General features: G+C 28.1%; 3 protein-coding genes across 6 annotated transcripts in view; 2 read left to right on the top strand and 1 right to left on the bottom strand.

Annotated features, from left to right (window-relative positions):
* Positions 1 to 203: 203 nt before the first annotated feature.
* LOC126776128 (uncharacterized) lies at positions 204 to 4,119 on the bottom strand. The gene is made up of 2 exons (XM_050498429.1): positions 3,872 to 4,119; positions 204 to 503 (listed from the first exon to the last, which is right to left on the bottom strand). Exons 1-2 carry the CDS (start codon positions 3,977 to 3,979, stop codon positions 327 to 329), a joined length of 285 nt encoding a protein of 94 aa, XP_050354386.1. The 5' UTR covers positions 3,980 to 4,119; the 3' UTR covers positions 204 to 326.
* A 1,272-nt stretch (positions 4,120 to 5,391) lies between these two features.
* On the top strand, positions 5,392 to 9,296 carry LOC126776116 (probable maleylacetoacetate isomerase 2). 2 transcript variants are annotated; one of them, XM_050498408.1, is made up of 5 exons: positions 5,392 to 5,663; positions 6,050 to 6,227; positions 6,507 to 6,625; positions 7,136 to 7,347; positions 7,736 to 9,295. In XM_050498408.1, the coding sequence occupies exons 1-5, from the start codon at positions 5,655 to 5,657 to the stop codon at positions 7,860 to 7,862; spliced, it is 645 nt and encodes a 214-aa protein (XP_050354365.1). In that variant the 5' UTR covers positions 5,392 to 5,654; the 3' UTR covers positions 7,863 to 9,295. The 2 variants fall into 2 exon arrangements, with proteins under 2 accessions (XP_050354365.1, XP_050354364.1); XM_050498407.1 differs by lacking the exon at positions 5,392 to 5,663 and adding an exon at positions 5,724 to 5,841 and having other exon boundaries at positions 7,736 to 9,296.
* Positions 9,297 to 10,240: 944 nt separating this feature from the next.
* Positions 10,241 to 12,394, top strand: part of LOC126776087 (phosphofurin acidic cluster sorting protein 1) — a 130,505-nt gene continuing 128,351 nt past the window's right edge. For all 3 annotated transcript variants that reach the window (XM_050498368.1, XM_050498367.1, XM_050498366.1), the window contains exon 1: positions 10,241 to 10,610. In XM_050498368.1, coding sequence (XP_050354325.1) covers positions 10,501 to 10,610 — 110 coding nt within the window. In that variant the 5' untranslated portion in view covers positions 10,241 to 10,500. The remainder of the gene's footprint in view (positions 10,611 to 12,394) is intronic.

Here is a 12,394-nt window from a genome sequence, read left to right as displayed (position 1 = left end):
TTAGACTAAATTTTGCCCGTGAGATACAAGAGGGAGCGTGTTCATGTGTGAGGTATACAAAAAGAAGCTTATTTAATTAAAATCGGTTCAGTGGTGTTAGCTGTGAAAATGTAACATACAGACTTACTTTTGCATTTATAGTATTAGTATAATAATAGTAGTATGGGTAATAAGTAAGGTACTACTATTAGTAAAATAATAGGTAGTATAGTAAAATTTATTTATTGTTAATTTAAATAGTTACAATGTATATTTGGACTCTTTATTCATCCATCCCTTATTTTAAGCTTAATACTAAATAACAATGTAACTGTCCAATTATTCCGTTATATATCCATTTTCACAATTTGATCTACTGCTGTTGCTACATCTTCTTTAGTAATATTTTTGTCCTTTTTCTTTTGAACAGGCTTAGTAACAGGTTTATCAGTTTCTTGTTTAGGCTTTGGGTTGTTTTTGATATCTAAGAACTCTTTATCCATATCTACAACTTTTTGTTTTAACTGTAATAAAAAAAAATGAATAGAAATAATAAATAATAATATAATTGAATTTTGATATTATCTCAGACTTGAATGACATTACAAACAAACATTATAAAAGCATGTGTTATTTTTTAGTGTAGCAATAAGGAATTAAAATAACATATAATAGAAACAATAAGTATATAACACTTTCATGAGCCGTAAACAATACAAAATAAATAAGTAATTGTTCTAATATTTATGGGCATTAACTGGCCCAGAACATGTTTTATTTATGTAAAACTTCATTAGTCACAGTCTTCACAATTGAGTTACTTGTACTGTACTCTATGTCCTACTGGGCTAAGGCAAATTGAGGTTTGGAGCTCATTTCCTACTTTGCTGATATGCAGGTTGGTGGATACAAATGTGGCAGTTTTTCACTGAAATTAGACACATGCAGGTTTTCCCACAATATTTTTATTACCGGAGCACAAGATGATTTATAAACAAAAATCAACAACATAAAAATTTTATTTTGCTTGACTGAGTTTCTAAACTCACAATAATCAGTTGTTTCAACTCATCATTTGTTTTTTATAGCTGAACCATGTTGGCTCACAAGTTATGTGTGCTTTAAAATTGCATTTAATGATTATTTATTTATTTAGTGTACAGGAAACAAACAGTGAAATAATTACAATAAAATAAAAAATATAAAACAATTCATAACCCAAAACAGTTTCCATTTATAAATTAATCATAAGTAATTACAAAACAAGACATTTTTTATATTTAATAGGTGCATGAAATTATATAATTCATTTATATAATTTAATTTAATATAAATTTAATTTTTAAATCAAGAAAACATAATTTAATAATAAATAATCAATTTATAATTAATTAATTAAAAATGCATGAGTAAATTAAGGCTCTTGAGAGTATAATATTTCTTTTACTTGCAGTTTGAATTTTTTAAGGGAGAGATGAAATATATCACATTCAATAAATGTTTTATTGTACTGTTTAGATGATCTATTAATAAATGCATTTGCTGCATATTTAGTCTTTGTCAATGGAAAATCAAAAATAGATTTATTGCGACTACCAGAGCGAGGACACTTGATATTTATTTTAGAAAGGAGATAAGGGGAATCAAATATGTTGTGGATCAATTTATATAAAAACACCATATCACGTTCAAGTCGTCTCTGTTCAGTTGTCGGTATCTTTTCTATTTGATTCAAATTATTTATAGACGCAAATTTTAAATATTTTAAAAACTTTTCCTGAATATTTTCGATGAATTCTATATATTTACTATACTGTGGATTCCAGACAGTGCAAGCGTATTCTAGAATAGGTCTCACAAATGATTTATATAAAAGAGCAAAAGTTGAAACACGCTTAAACTCTCTGGAAATCCTCAGCACAAATCCTAGCATACGAAACGCTTTAGAAGTTGTGGAATTTATGTGTTCATCGAAAAGAAGTTTAGAATCGAGTGTTATTCCAAGATCTTTGACCACTGATACACGTTTTATATCATCTTCCTTAAATCGGTAGTTGTAAATGATCACTTTTCTTTTTCTGGTATATGTTATACAATTACATTTCTTTATATTCAAAAACAGCGAATTGGTAGTACAATAATCGCTAAGTAAGTTCAAATCTTTTTGCAGACTAATACAATCATCAACACTCTTAATAATTTTATAAGTTTTTGTATCATCAGCATATAATAGAAATTTAGAAGATGCAAATACCGAAACAACATCATTTATATATATATTAAAAAACAGTGGTCCAAGATGTGAGCCTTGAGGGACTCCAGATGGAACGGGTAGAAAAGATGAGCAATATCCTTTCACAGTTACGGCTTGACTTCTATTCAATAAATATGACTTGATCCATCTAAGGAGGTCACCATGTACACCGATGAACTCCATTTTTGCTATTAAGATAGAATGAGAGATTTTGTCAAACGCTTTGGAGTAATCGGTGTACACAACGTCCACCTGATATCCTTTGTCCATTGCAGTCAAAACATAGTCAGTGAATTCACACAAATTAGTTTCAGTTGATTTCTTGTTAATAAATCCATGCTGCTGGTCAATAATTATGGGACGTATGCTTGGAAAGATTTTGTCATTTTTGATATCATGTCTATCTCCATTTTTAAAAATAGGCACAACATAAGACTGTTTCCAAATTGAAGGCATAGTACATGTATGAAGGGAAATACAAAACAATAAATGTAAAGGAATAGATATAGTCATATAGCATTTACTTAGAAAAAGAGGTGGTATACCGTCGGGTCCGCTACCTTTTTTAATATTTAAGGTTTTCAAATACTTACGAACATCAGCAAGTGAAATATCAACAGATGACAAATTAATTGTATTAGCATATCCACTATTATTTTGACTGTTACAGGAAAAATTGTTAAGATGTGTACTATGTTCAAAGGATGTATAGAAATATTCATTAAATAGATTGCTTATTTGCTGACCGTCACTTGTTGAGATATCGTTATAATACAGCCGCTCAGGTATGTCATTTGTATTCTGTTTGGTCTTGACAAATGTCCAAAAACACTTAGAGTTTCTCAAAATATTATTTTCCGCAAAATCAAGATAGTTATCGTAGCATGTCTTTTCAACCCTTTTTTGTCTATCACGAAGTAATTTAAAAGTACTGTAATCACTGTAATTATCATACATTTTCCATTTTTTGTGATATTTTTTTATTTACTGGCTAACCTAATAAAAATATAGTATTTTTTCCTAAGATAAAATGGTGTTTTTAATTTTAAGTGTAATTTTCAGAATTAAGTTCAAATAGGATGAAAGACAAAAATATGTAGCTTATATAATGCAGCTACTTTGAGTAAAGTTTATAAATTTAAAATAACTTAAAAGTAATTAAATATAGAACAGGATAAACTTTAAATAAGTAAATAACGATTTGGTCGGAGGTATGTATGTCATTACACATATTTACAACTTACGGAGGAGAGCAGGAAACCAAGATGGCCCAGTGGTAAGAGCGCGTAAATCTTAACCGATGATTGTGGGCAAACCCGGGCAAGCACCACTGAATTTTCATGTGCTTAATTTGTAATTATTATTCATCTCGTGCTTGACGGTGAAGGAAAACATCGTGAGGAAACCTGCATGTGTCTTATATCACTGAAATTCAGCCACACATGTATTACACCAACCCGCATTGGAGCAGCGTGGTGGAATAAGCTCCAAAACCTTCTCCTCAAAAAAAGGGAGGGAGCTTAGCCCAGCAGTGGGACATTTACAGGCTGTGATTGGAAGTAAATAACATAACTTAACATTTTGACTTTAAGCACAACTACATTCATTAACTCTAGTAAATAATAAGAAATAACTCACGTTTTTTAAACCTAGGTTAACTGCCTTAGCTTTTGTTTTTTTTAAACTTTTAGCACCAGCTACTTTAAAAACATTTCCCTTTATACCTTTTTTCTTATCTTTACCCATAATTTTCGTTAGTTTATACCTTTGTAATAATAGTGTTTACAAACAACATATAAATATGATACACAACAGCTTGAAATCAAATACTGAATTCTTGAATAGGTAGCAATATTATTGGTACTTCGCAATGTGAGAAATTAATGACATTTGCGAAGTGTCAAGTGACATTGAAATTGGCACTTCTTAATTCATATTATCCTGTGGCAACAGAGAATGGAATCACTACGTTTTAGCTTACTTTTTTTGGCTTACAATCTGGGAAGAAACAATTTACAATAATTTGTATTAATTATCACTATTCTAACGGTTTGTTAAAATCATATCTTCTTGATACATATAAGACAAATTATACGTCATTTCTGTAAATCCAGAAGTCTTGAATCATTATTTTAATCATTTTTTCAATTATATAAGTTTTATAGTAACTGGTTGTTCAATTAAGACCCTAAATACCTTTGTTTCACTTTCTTTTTTTACTTTTTTTTTTAAATCTTCTGGTAATGTGTGATTGTGTTGCTTTCTTTTATCGTTATTATTGCATCGCTGAATATGTTCAATGATGCAAGTATAATATTAAATATATTTGGATATTAAGGGACTATCGACACAGGCTGATCGACCCTATTTTTTTCTATAACCAATAGAGGTTTAGTCGTTTATTTGTTGTTAAATCTCTAAATAGGTTTTTGATAATTAGAAAAAATAAAATTGACTATATTTTCAACTCTAAAAATCCATAATTCCTATAAATCCCTAAGTCCATAAGTTTTTATCAAAAAAGTACTGAATTAAATTTTCAAGATCTTGGAACATTATGCTGTAGGTTGAAACTTTATTGTTCGTTTTATTTCTAACATATTATTAATTAGAACTTTTATAATTAACCTCTTTTCGCATTTCAAAGTTAAAGTTTAAGTGAATTAGTGTGAAAATAAAATATAACGAATCTTAGTGGAATATAATGATAGCAGACGACAAATTATGATAATTAGCTATGTCTGCTACTGCTATCTTAGCAGTAGCAGACATAGCCACAAATATACACATTAATACATGTTTAAATTCTTTGCTTAAAGAAAGATAGAGATAAGGAGTTTTTTTGTACTATAATTTGATTTCCTTTCAAAAATATATTTGTGCTTATTTCTCTCATTGCTTAAAAGAGAAAATGTGGACTTAAGCCATTGTTCGAATTAGACCATCTATTTATATTATTTTTCTTTTTTTATATGGCGAATTTATTGACTTAAAAAAAATGTTTTATTTAATAAAATTCCATATTACCTAATAATTTTTGTTTATAAAGATTTTGAATTTTAATTACAAAATTTAACTAAGATAATATTATATTTGCAAATTGCAATTACGATTTGAATAATCTCCTGTCATCAACTGACAAATGGAAATGTAACAGATTACAGATTGAGAAACAGAAAGAGTGCATTTTCAAGTAGCTATTAATTTTATACAAAATCCATTCAATTTAAATTTCTCATATCAATTATTGATTTAATTGTTGTGTAACATCGCAGTCAAGATAAATAATTTAAAAAGTTTCGTTAATTATTTAGGAACAAACAACAAATTTGCAAAAACAACATATATTTTATTTCTATACGGTATATTTACCGCCGCCAAAATTAGTTACTACTCTAAATACAACGGAAATATTTCCACCATGGCTAAGGTATGTATAATAATAAACAAGATAAATATTAATGGATTAAATCTAGTTTTATTTGCATACTCGTTCCTTAGTATTAATTTTCTTGGCCTCTTTCGACCGGTTTTTGTATTCATAGTCGTATTTAACTATTATTTGTCTTCGATACTTCGTTAACATGGGTGATATTATTGAAGAAAAGGTTAGTCTTTTAAAAAAATAACATACCCAAGGTGTTTACATTTTTGTTATAATTAGAAAAAAATCCTTTGCCTCTCTCACAAAAAAAATCACGCAAATCCTTCTTGTCTATCATATTATAATCTTTAATCATTGAATTAATAATTGTATAAACTTCAACAATCTTCAAGCAAAGGTTGAAAATAATATTTGTAATATTCTTCTTTCAGCCAGTATTATATTCCTACTGGCGAAGCTCTTGTTCGTGGCGTGTTAGGATTGCCTTGAACCTAAAAGAAATACCATATGATATTAAAGCAGTAAGTCTGATCAAAGGAGGTGGAGAACAGCACTGCAATGAATATCGGGAGGTAAACCCTATGGAACAAGTGCCGTCACTAGTTATAGGTAATTTTGTTTTTATAATATGTAATTATAGACATAATATGAAATTATTACCATCAAAATATTTATTACATATATAATCTATTTATGGTAGATAAAACTAAATATTTATATTTATATAATTCAAAGTCCTAAATTTTTATTTCTCAATAAAATGTTCTTATCTGTCTTGTTTTAAATGTTTATAATTTAACTGAAAAATTAAGATTTCATCCTAATTATTCAGTTAAATTATATTTTAATAATAAAAATATATTAATGAAAATAATTTTCTCTTTTCAGATGGACACACATTTGTAGAATCACTTAGTATAATGCATTATTTAGAAGAAACAAGACCTCAGAGAGCTCTTATGCCTCAAGATTGTTATAAGCGGGCGAAGGTTCGAGAGATTTGTGAGGTAAATTATGTTATAAACATGTAATAACCATAACTCAGAATTATCTAAGTTCAAAAAATATCTCAAAAATTTATTTATCAATATTATTTGTCATAATGTTTTTTTTTTCTAGTTTTATTACAACTTTCTTTATTTTCGTTATAATTCCACAATATGATGTACTCATAAGTGTGTATAAAATGATTTATAAAATATGTTAGCAAATATAATTCTAAAATAACAGTTAGATTTATTCCTTAAAATATGACTAAAAGTAGCAAAAATAAATTAAACATAGAACATATAGAATATTATGACTCATCAAAGATAGTGGTAGTATAGAAAAGGTATGCCACTAGAATAGAAGTGTCCTTGCAAAGTTTTAGTTAAAAATTTTTTTAGTCTGATAGCATATCCTATTCTCGTAGTTATTTTCACAATACAAGACCAAACTATGTTAATTTTCTAATCCTGTGACTAAATGTACTTATCAGACACTGTAATCAGTACATATTGTATAAATAATTCCAGGTCATATCATCTGGCATCCAGCCTCTACAAAATTTAATTGTTCTAATATATGTGGGAGAAGATAAGAAAAAGGAATGGGCCCAACATTGGATTATGCGCGGTTTCAGAGCAGTCGAAAAGCTTCTATCGTCCTGTGCAGGAAAATATTGTGTTGGTGATGAAATAACTCTAGCTGACTGTTGCCTTGTGCCACAAGTGTTTAATGCAAGAAGGTTAGTCATATTTAAATATAGTAATGAATTGTATTAAACACCATCATAACAGTGTTATTTATTTTTATGGTATGAATACAATCTAGAAATGTAAACACTTAATATTTGTTAATGGAACTTAATTCATTCATCTTTTAATCAAATTGAAGTGTACATTATCAGATTTTTACAAATTTATTTGTTCTATTCATAGCACAGATTAGTTTAATAACTACTGAGTTAAAGTTCCTGAATTTTAATAATATATTATGTAGTTTTCTTTTGGCAAATATGATGTCTGTCTGCCGTTTGAAACAGTCAACACGGCTTAAGCAATGTCACATTAAATAGTTAACATATCATAACCAGTTAATTATATAATACAGTATTTATAAAATAATAATTCCAGATTCCATGTTGACCTTCGTCCATTCCCAATAATACTTCGCATCGATCGTGAGCTGGAGAATCATCCGGCTTTTCGCGCCGCGCATCCCTCTGCGCAGCCCGACTGTCCACCGGAAGTAGCCAAATGAACCTACGCCTGCGAACATCACCACTCCCTAGAGTGGATTCCCATACACTTATAAACATATTGTAAACCTTGACATAATTGTTAGCTATAGTTTTTAATTAGGTTTCTTCACAACCATGTATGAACCCTTTAATTTTGATAGTTTTTGTAGAAAAATATTTTATAAACTCATGCTTTATTAATAATTAAAAATAGTTCAGCTCAAATCGCCTATTTGCCAAAATAATATTATCATATAAAACTACTAAACTTAACAATAGTCTTCTAGTCAAATTATTTGACTTCAAGTTAAATAGTTGTGATATTTGAAACAAGAAATTGGTTTAGCAACTAAAATATAGTCTTAACTATTTAGATTCTCAATATTTGGGTACATCTTTTAAAAAAAAAACAGGTTCACACTAGAATAAATATTGGACAATATGTTTATACAACAACTAAAATCGGCACCAAAATAATTAATTGCAATATCGAAATATATATTCTACATTTTTTAGCATATATTTTAATTTACTACACTCATTTATAGATTCAATTAAAATAATAGGCTTGTCTCAGATAAGTGCGGAATAAAAACAATTTATAGTTTTATAATAATTATTATAGAATTATATTTTTAATTTCTGTTAATATTTTTGATAGATATTTTATTTGTTAAGTGTATTTTGCTTAGCATATTTTAATCTAGTCTTATACTAGTTATTTATACATTTTAAATGGTTTTACAAGGTTTCACTGTCAAATCCAATATGTAAAAGGACGACTAATGAAATATTAGGAAGTAGTATCTATAAATAATCATAATTTTGTAGAACAGAAGTACCGCGGGTATATTTGGTACTAGTAGAGATTGGGAATAAGAAGCAACTGCGTTTTTCGAATAAAGTTATAGAGTTAATTGTGTTACTTACAAACCAATGATTTGATCTGTCAGTAATCCATAGATACTAAATCACTAAGTCTCATTATTACTTTTCCATAAGTGAAAGTTTTATTTCGCTTTTTAATTGTATTCTAGTGATAACAATTCCAAATTTCGAAAAAGATTCTACTTGAGAAGTATTTTGTACCTGTGGATTTCTGAGTTATTCTATCAATTTTCAATAAAATATATATGTATATTATTTCGCAGTTTTAGATAGTATGAGATTATATTACGTTTTTTTTTTGAAAGGCCATATTGTCGTATTTCCTGAGTTAAATTATGCTTAGTTTATTCTTATAACATTCCAAGCGTAAAAATATATGTCTAAGATTTTATTCTTATTGTTATTTTATTATATTTGGTATGTGAATCTATTGTAGTGATATGTAATTGGTATGTGATCTGTTTATATTCGTTTTTTATGTGCAATTTCAGTAGGATTCAAAGCCTGAACTAGATATTTTTAAAATATTTTTTTTTTTATCATTATATACAACTTTTATTGTTTTCCGTTTTAATAAAATATAAACAAAATTATCTTTTCGTTTTCTTCATTTCATCTTCCCATTTCATAATAATGTTAAACACATTACAGCCCGGTCCTTAAAGATATAATATGACCATACCAAACTTAATTAGCAATTAGCATTTTAAGAAATGTTAACCATCGCTTACATCACCAATGCACCACCAACATTGGGAACTAAGATGTTATGTCCTTTGTGCCTGTAATTACACTGGCTCACTCACCCTTCAAACCGGAACACAACAATATCAAGTCCTGCTGTTTTGGTGTAGAATATCTGATGAGTGGGTGGTACATAACGCAGCTTACACAAAGCTCTACCACCAGCAGTAATTAGGTTCTTGTGCTAAAGAAATGTCTTTTCAATTTTATTAAGTCTCAATTGACATATTCACACAATGGTACATAGGCATATGTAAAAACAAGGATCAATAATAAAAATATATAGTTTGGGATATATTTTATGCATTAGAAAATTATATTCAGTTACAATATTGATCACACAAAGTGTCAGCAAATAGTGCTGTACATTGTCAGCACTATTTGCTACATTTATGAGAATGTTAAAATCACGTTAGTGCAAACAACAGAATTAATTGTGCTAATTTGAAAATATAGTACCTTTATTGCTTTAAGTTACAGTATGGACGATGAATCAAGCTGGTTTCACTTGTTTACCGAATAAGTAGAACTACCCGTAAACAACTGTAATTAAAAAATATTAAATAATTTTATTTATACAAATAAATACTTATCGATGAAATTAAATTTCTGGGCACGGTTAACTCTGACGTAATTATTTTCCTAAATAATCTTATATTTTTTTCTTTAATTATATTATTTTTTAAGTATTTTTCATTAATGCAATAAAACCATAAAAACTAACAATAATGCTCGTTGGTGGTAAACTTTACTATTGTAGGCAACACTCGACTGGCATCTGTCAGATGTATCGAACGCCGCTTTCATCCGTCGCCGACAAACCGATAATACCAGCGCCCAGCGCAGTATGAAACTGTACTGAGTATTGTTGTATTTGTGTCGGGGTCGGTACCCTTCTAGTTCTGTGGTAAAATAAAAATGATTACAGTGTTATGTTTAGTGATTAAATAATAATGTAAGTTGAAAACAACTCTTAGTGCTGTGCTGTGAAAGTTGTACCCAGTTGTGTATTGTTGCTGATTTAAAATGACCGAGAAAAATAAATCCGAAAAGATGACTAATACGTCGAAACCTGTTCCCATGAAACTTTTTGCCGCCTGGGAAGTGGATAGGACACCATCCAACTGCATCCCAAGGTAATTTAAAAGCCTATCAATATTTATATGGTTTAGTTCTTATACGATTAAGTTAAGATTTTGACGTGATTTTACTACGCTGTTCCTGTGTGCCCAAGCATTGAACATTGTCTGCATCAATTACGTGCACGATTGTGAGTAATGTTATTAAATTGATGTATAAACAATTCCATGAATACGATAAAAAAATAAGATATGTCAATTCATATACCAATATAGCGTTTAACATTACGATAGTCGCGATATTAGTTTCGCCGGCTGATTAATCGCTATCGTTTCTCAATTAATCATTTGGATATTAATTTTTTTAGTATTGCAAACTGTGTATCTTAGATAATAAGATTATAATTAGTAATCTGGTCACTTCTATTATAATTTATTATGGGTACTACAATAGTTGTAGATACTTACCTAAATCTAGTATAGTGTAGTTTTCCATTATACATAGTTGAAAGTTATCAGTAGTATACTTTAATTAACCCTTTATTATTTAAATTATTGTTAAACAATAAATAAAATAACATGTTTGTTTTTATAAAGTTAAATAATATATGTTCAAATGAAAAAGCATAGATAACAATATGCATTTGTAACAGCTAGATAATGAGTTATTTATTTAAATATGGAATGTTAATAAGTCTAAGCTAAATAATTTTATTTTTATACAAATTAATATAAAGTATGTTTATTTCTTCATCTCTTATGAAACTACAAGTCATTGAACATGGTTTAGATTTGTCTAAACTATAAAGTGTTCAGTGTATTCATATTTTATTTTTTTATATTTTACTTTACAAAGACTTCAGGTTATACTTTTATATACATATAAACTCCTTGATTTGTTTTTTATGCACAGCTATCAGTATCATTTGACTGTAATTGTAAAAGTTATTTAAATAACAGTGCAAATACCTATTGTTATATCCTGCTTATGCTAATTATCTGTAAATATAATTAACATTATATGTCTTAAAGTAAACTATTTCTAATTAGCTTATGATATGTTACATTTATCTTAAAATGCCGGTATTTATATTAATTAATATATATTTAGAACTGTGCATTAAACACTAACATATTAAGCTTTATCAAGTAAATTATATTATCTTAAAATTTTATTTTGTTGTCATAGAGATGTAGTACAATTAATGATTACATTGAATACACCATTTATACCAAAGTCAATTATTTTTGATTGATTAGATTTCTTTGAAGTGAAATACAAAAATTACCATTAAGAGTTCTATTAAAAATTAACTTTACAATGCGCATTATAACTTTGTTATATTATTAAGGTATGATACAGGTCTTGCATCTCTCAACTTTTGGGTTGTTATAAAAAGAACACATATAATGTGTAATAAATAATCATTTAGTATTGATTGAGATAATTGTGAATGTCAGTTAGGATGTGATTGGAACTGAATGATGGCCCATAACTACATCTGTGACATGAGTGGGTCAGTTTTACCCATTTGCTTGAGCTGAACAAATGGCCTGATTTATCAGGCTTACTTATTTTTAAAAAAGTCTTTTTTAATTTAATAATAATAAATAAAAATTAAATTGAATGATTTATTTAATAGAAGCTCTTACCTACTTCTCTAATTAATTTAATATTTGTCTGAATATAAACTGACACTATTATCAAGGTCTTTTAAAATTACTCCGGTAGTTATCTCATTAAGTGTGCACAAACAAATCCAATTATAGTAAATGATTCTAAACATAGATAGGTTTAAATAATGTATACTTAATAATTTTCAACTCCCACTATCACAATA

This window comes from Nymphalis io, chromosome 19 (assembly GCF_905147045.1).
Source record: "Nymphalis io chromosome 19, ilAglIoxx1.1, whole genome shotgun sequence".
Lineage (NCBI taxonomy): Eukaryota > Metazoa > Arthropoda > Insecta > Lepidoptera > Nymphalidae > Nymphalis > Nymphalis io.
The sequence above is the reverse complement of the archived record's forward strand: the minus strand, read 5'-3'. Positions and strand labels throughout refer to the sequence as shown.

Coding starts and splice junctions, on each gene's coding strand:
- LOC126776116 (XM_050498407.1), top strand. CDS start 5,818: ATGGGTGATATTATTGAAGAAAAG. Junction 5,842..6,049: donor GTGATATTATTGAAGAAAAG/GTTAGTCTTTTA, acceptor TTCTTCTTTCAG/CCAGTATTATATTCCTACTG. Junction 6,626..7,135: donor AGGTTCGAGAGATTTGTGAG/GTAAATTATGTT, acceptor AAATAATTCCAG/GTCATATCATCTGGCATCCA.
- LOC126776128 (XM_050498429.1), bottom strand. CDS start 3,979: ATGGGTAAAGATAAGAAAAAAGGTATAAAGGGAAATGTTTTTAAAGTA. Junction 504..3,871: donor TTAACCTAGGTTTAAAAAAC/GTGAGTTATTTC, acceptor TTTTTATTACAG/TTAAAACAAAAAGTTGTAGA.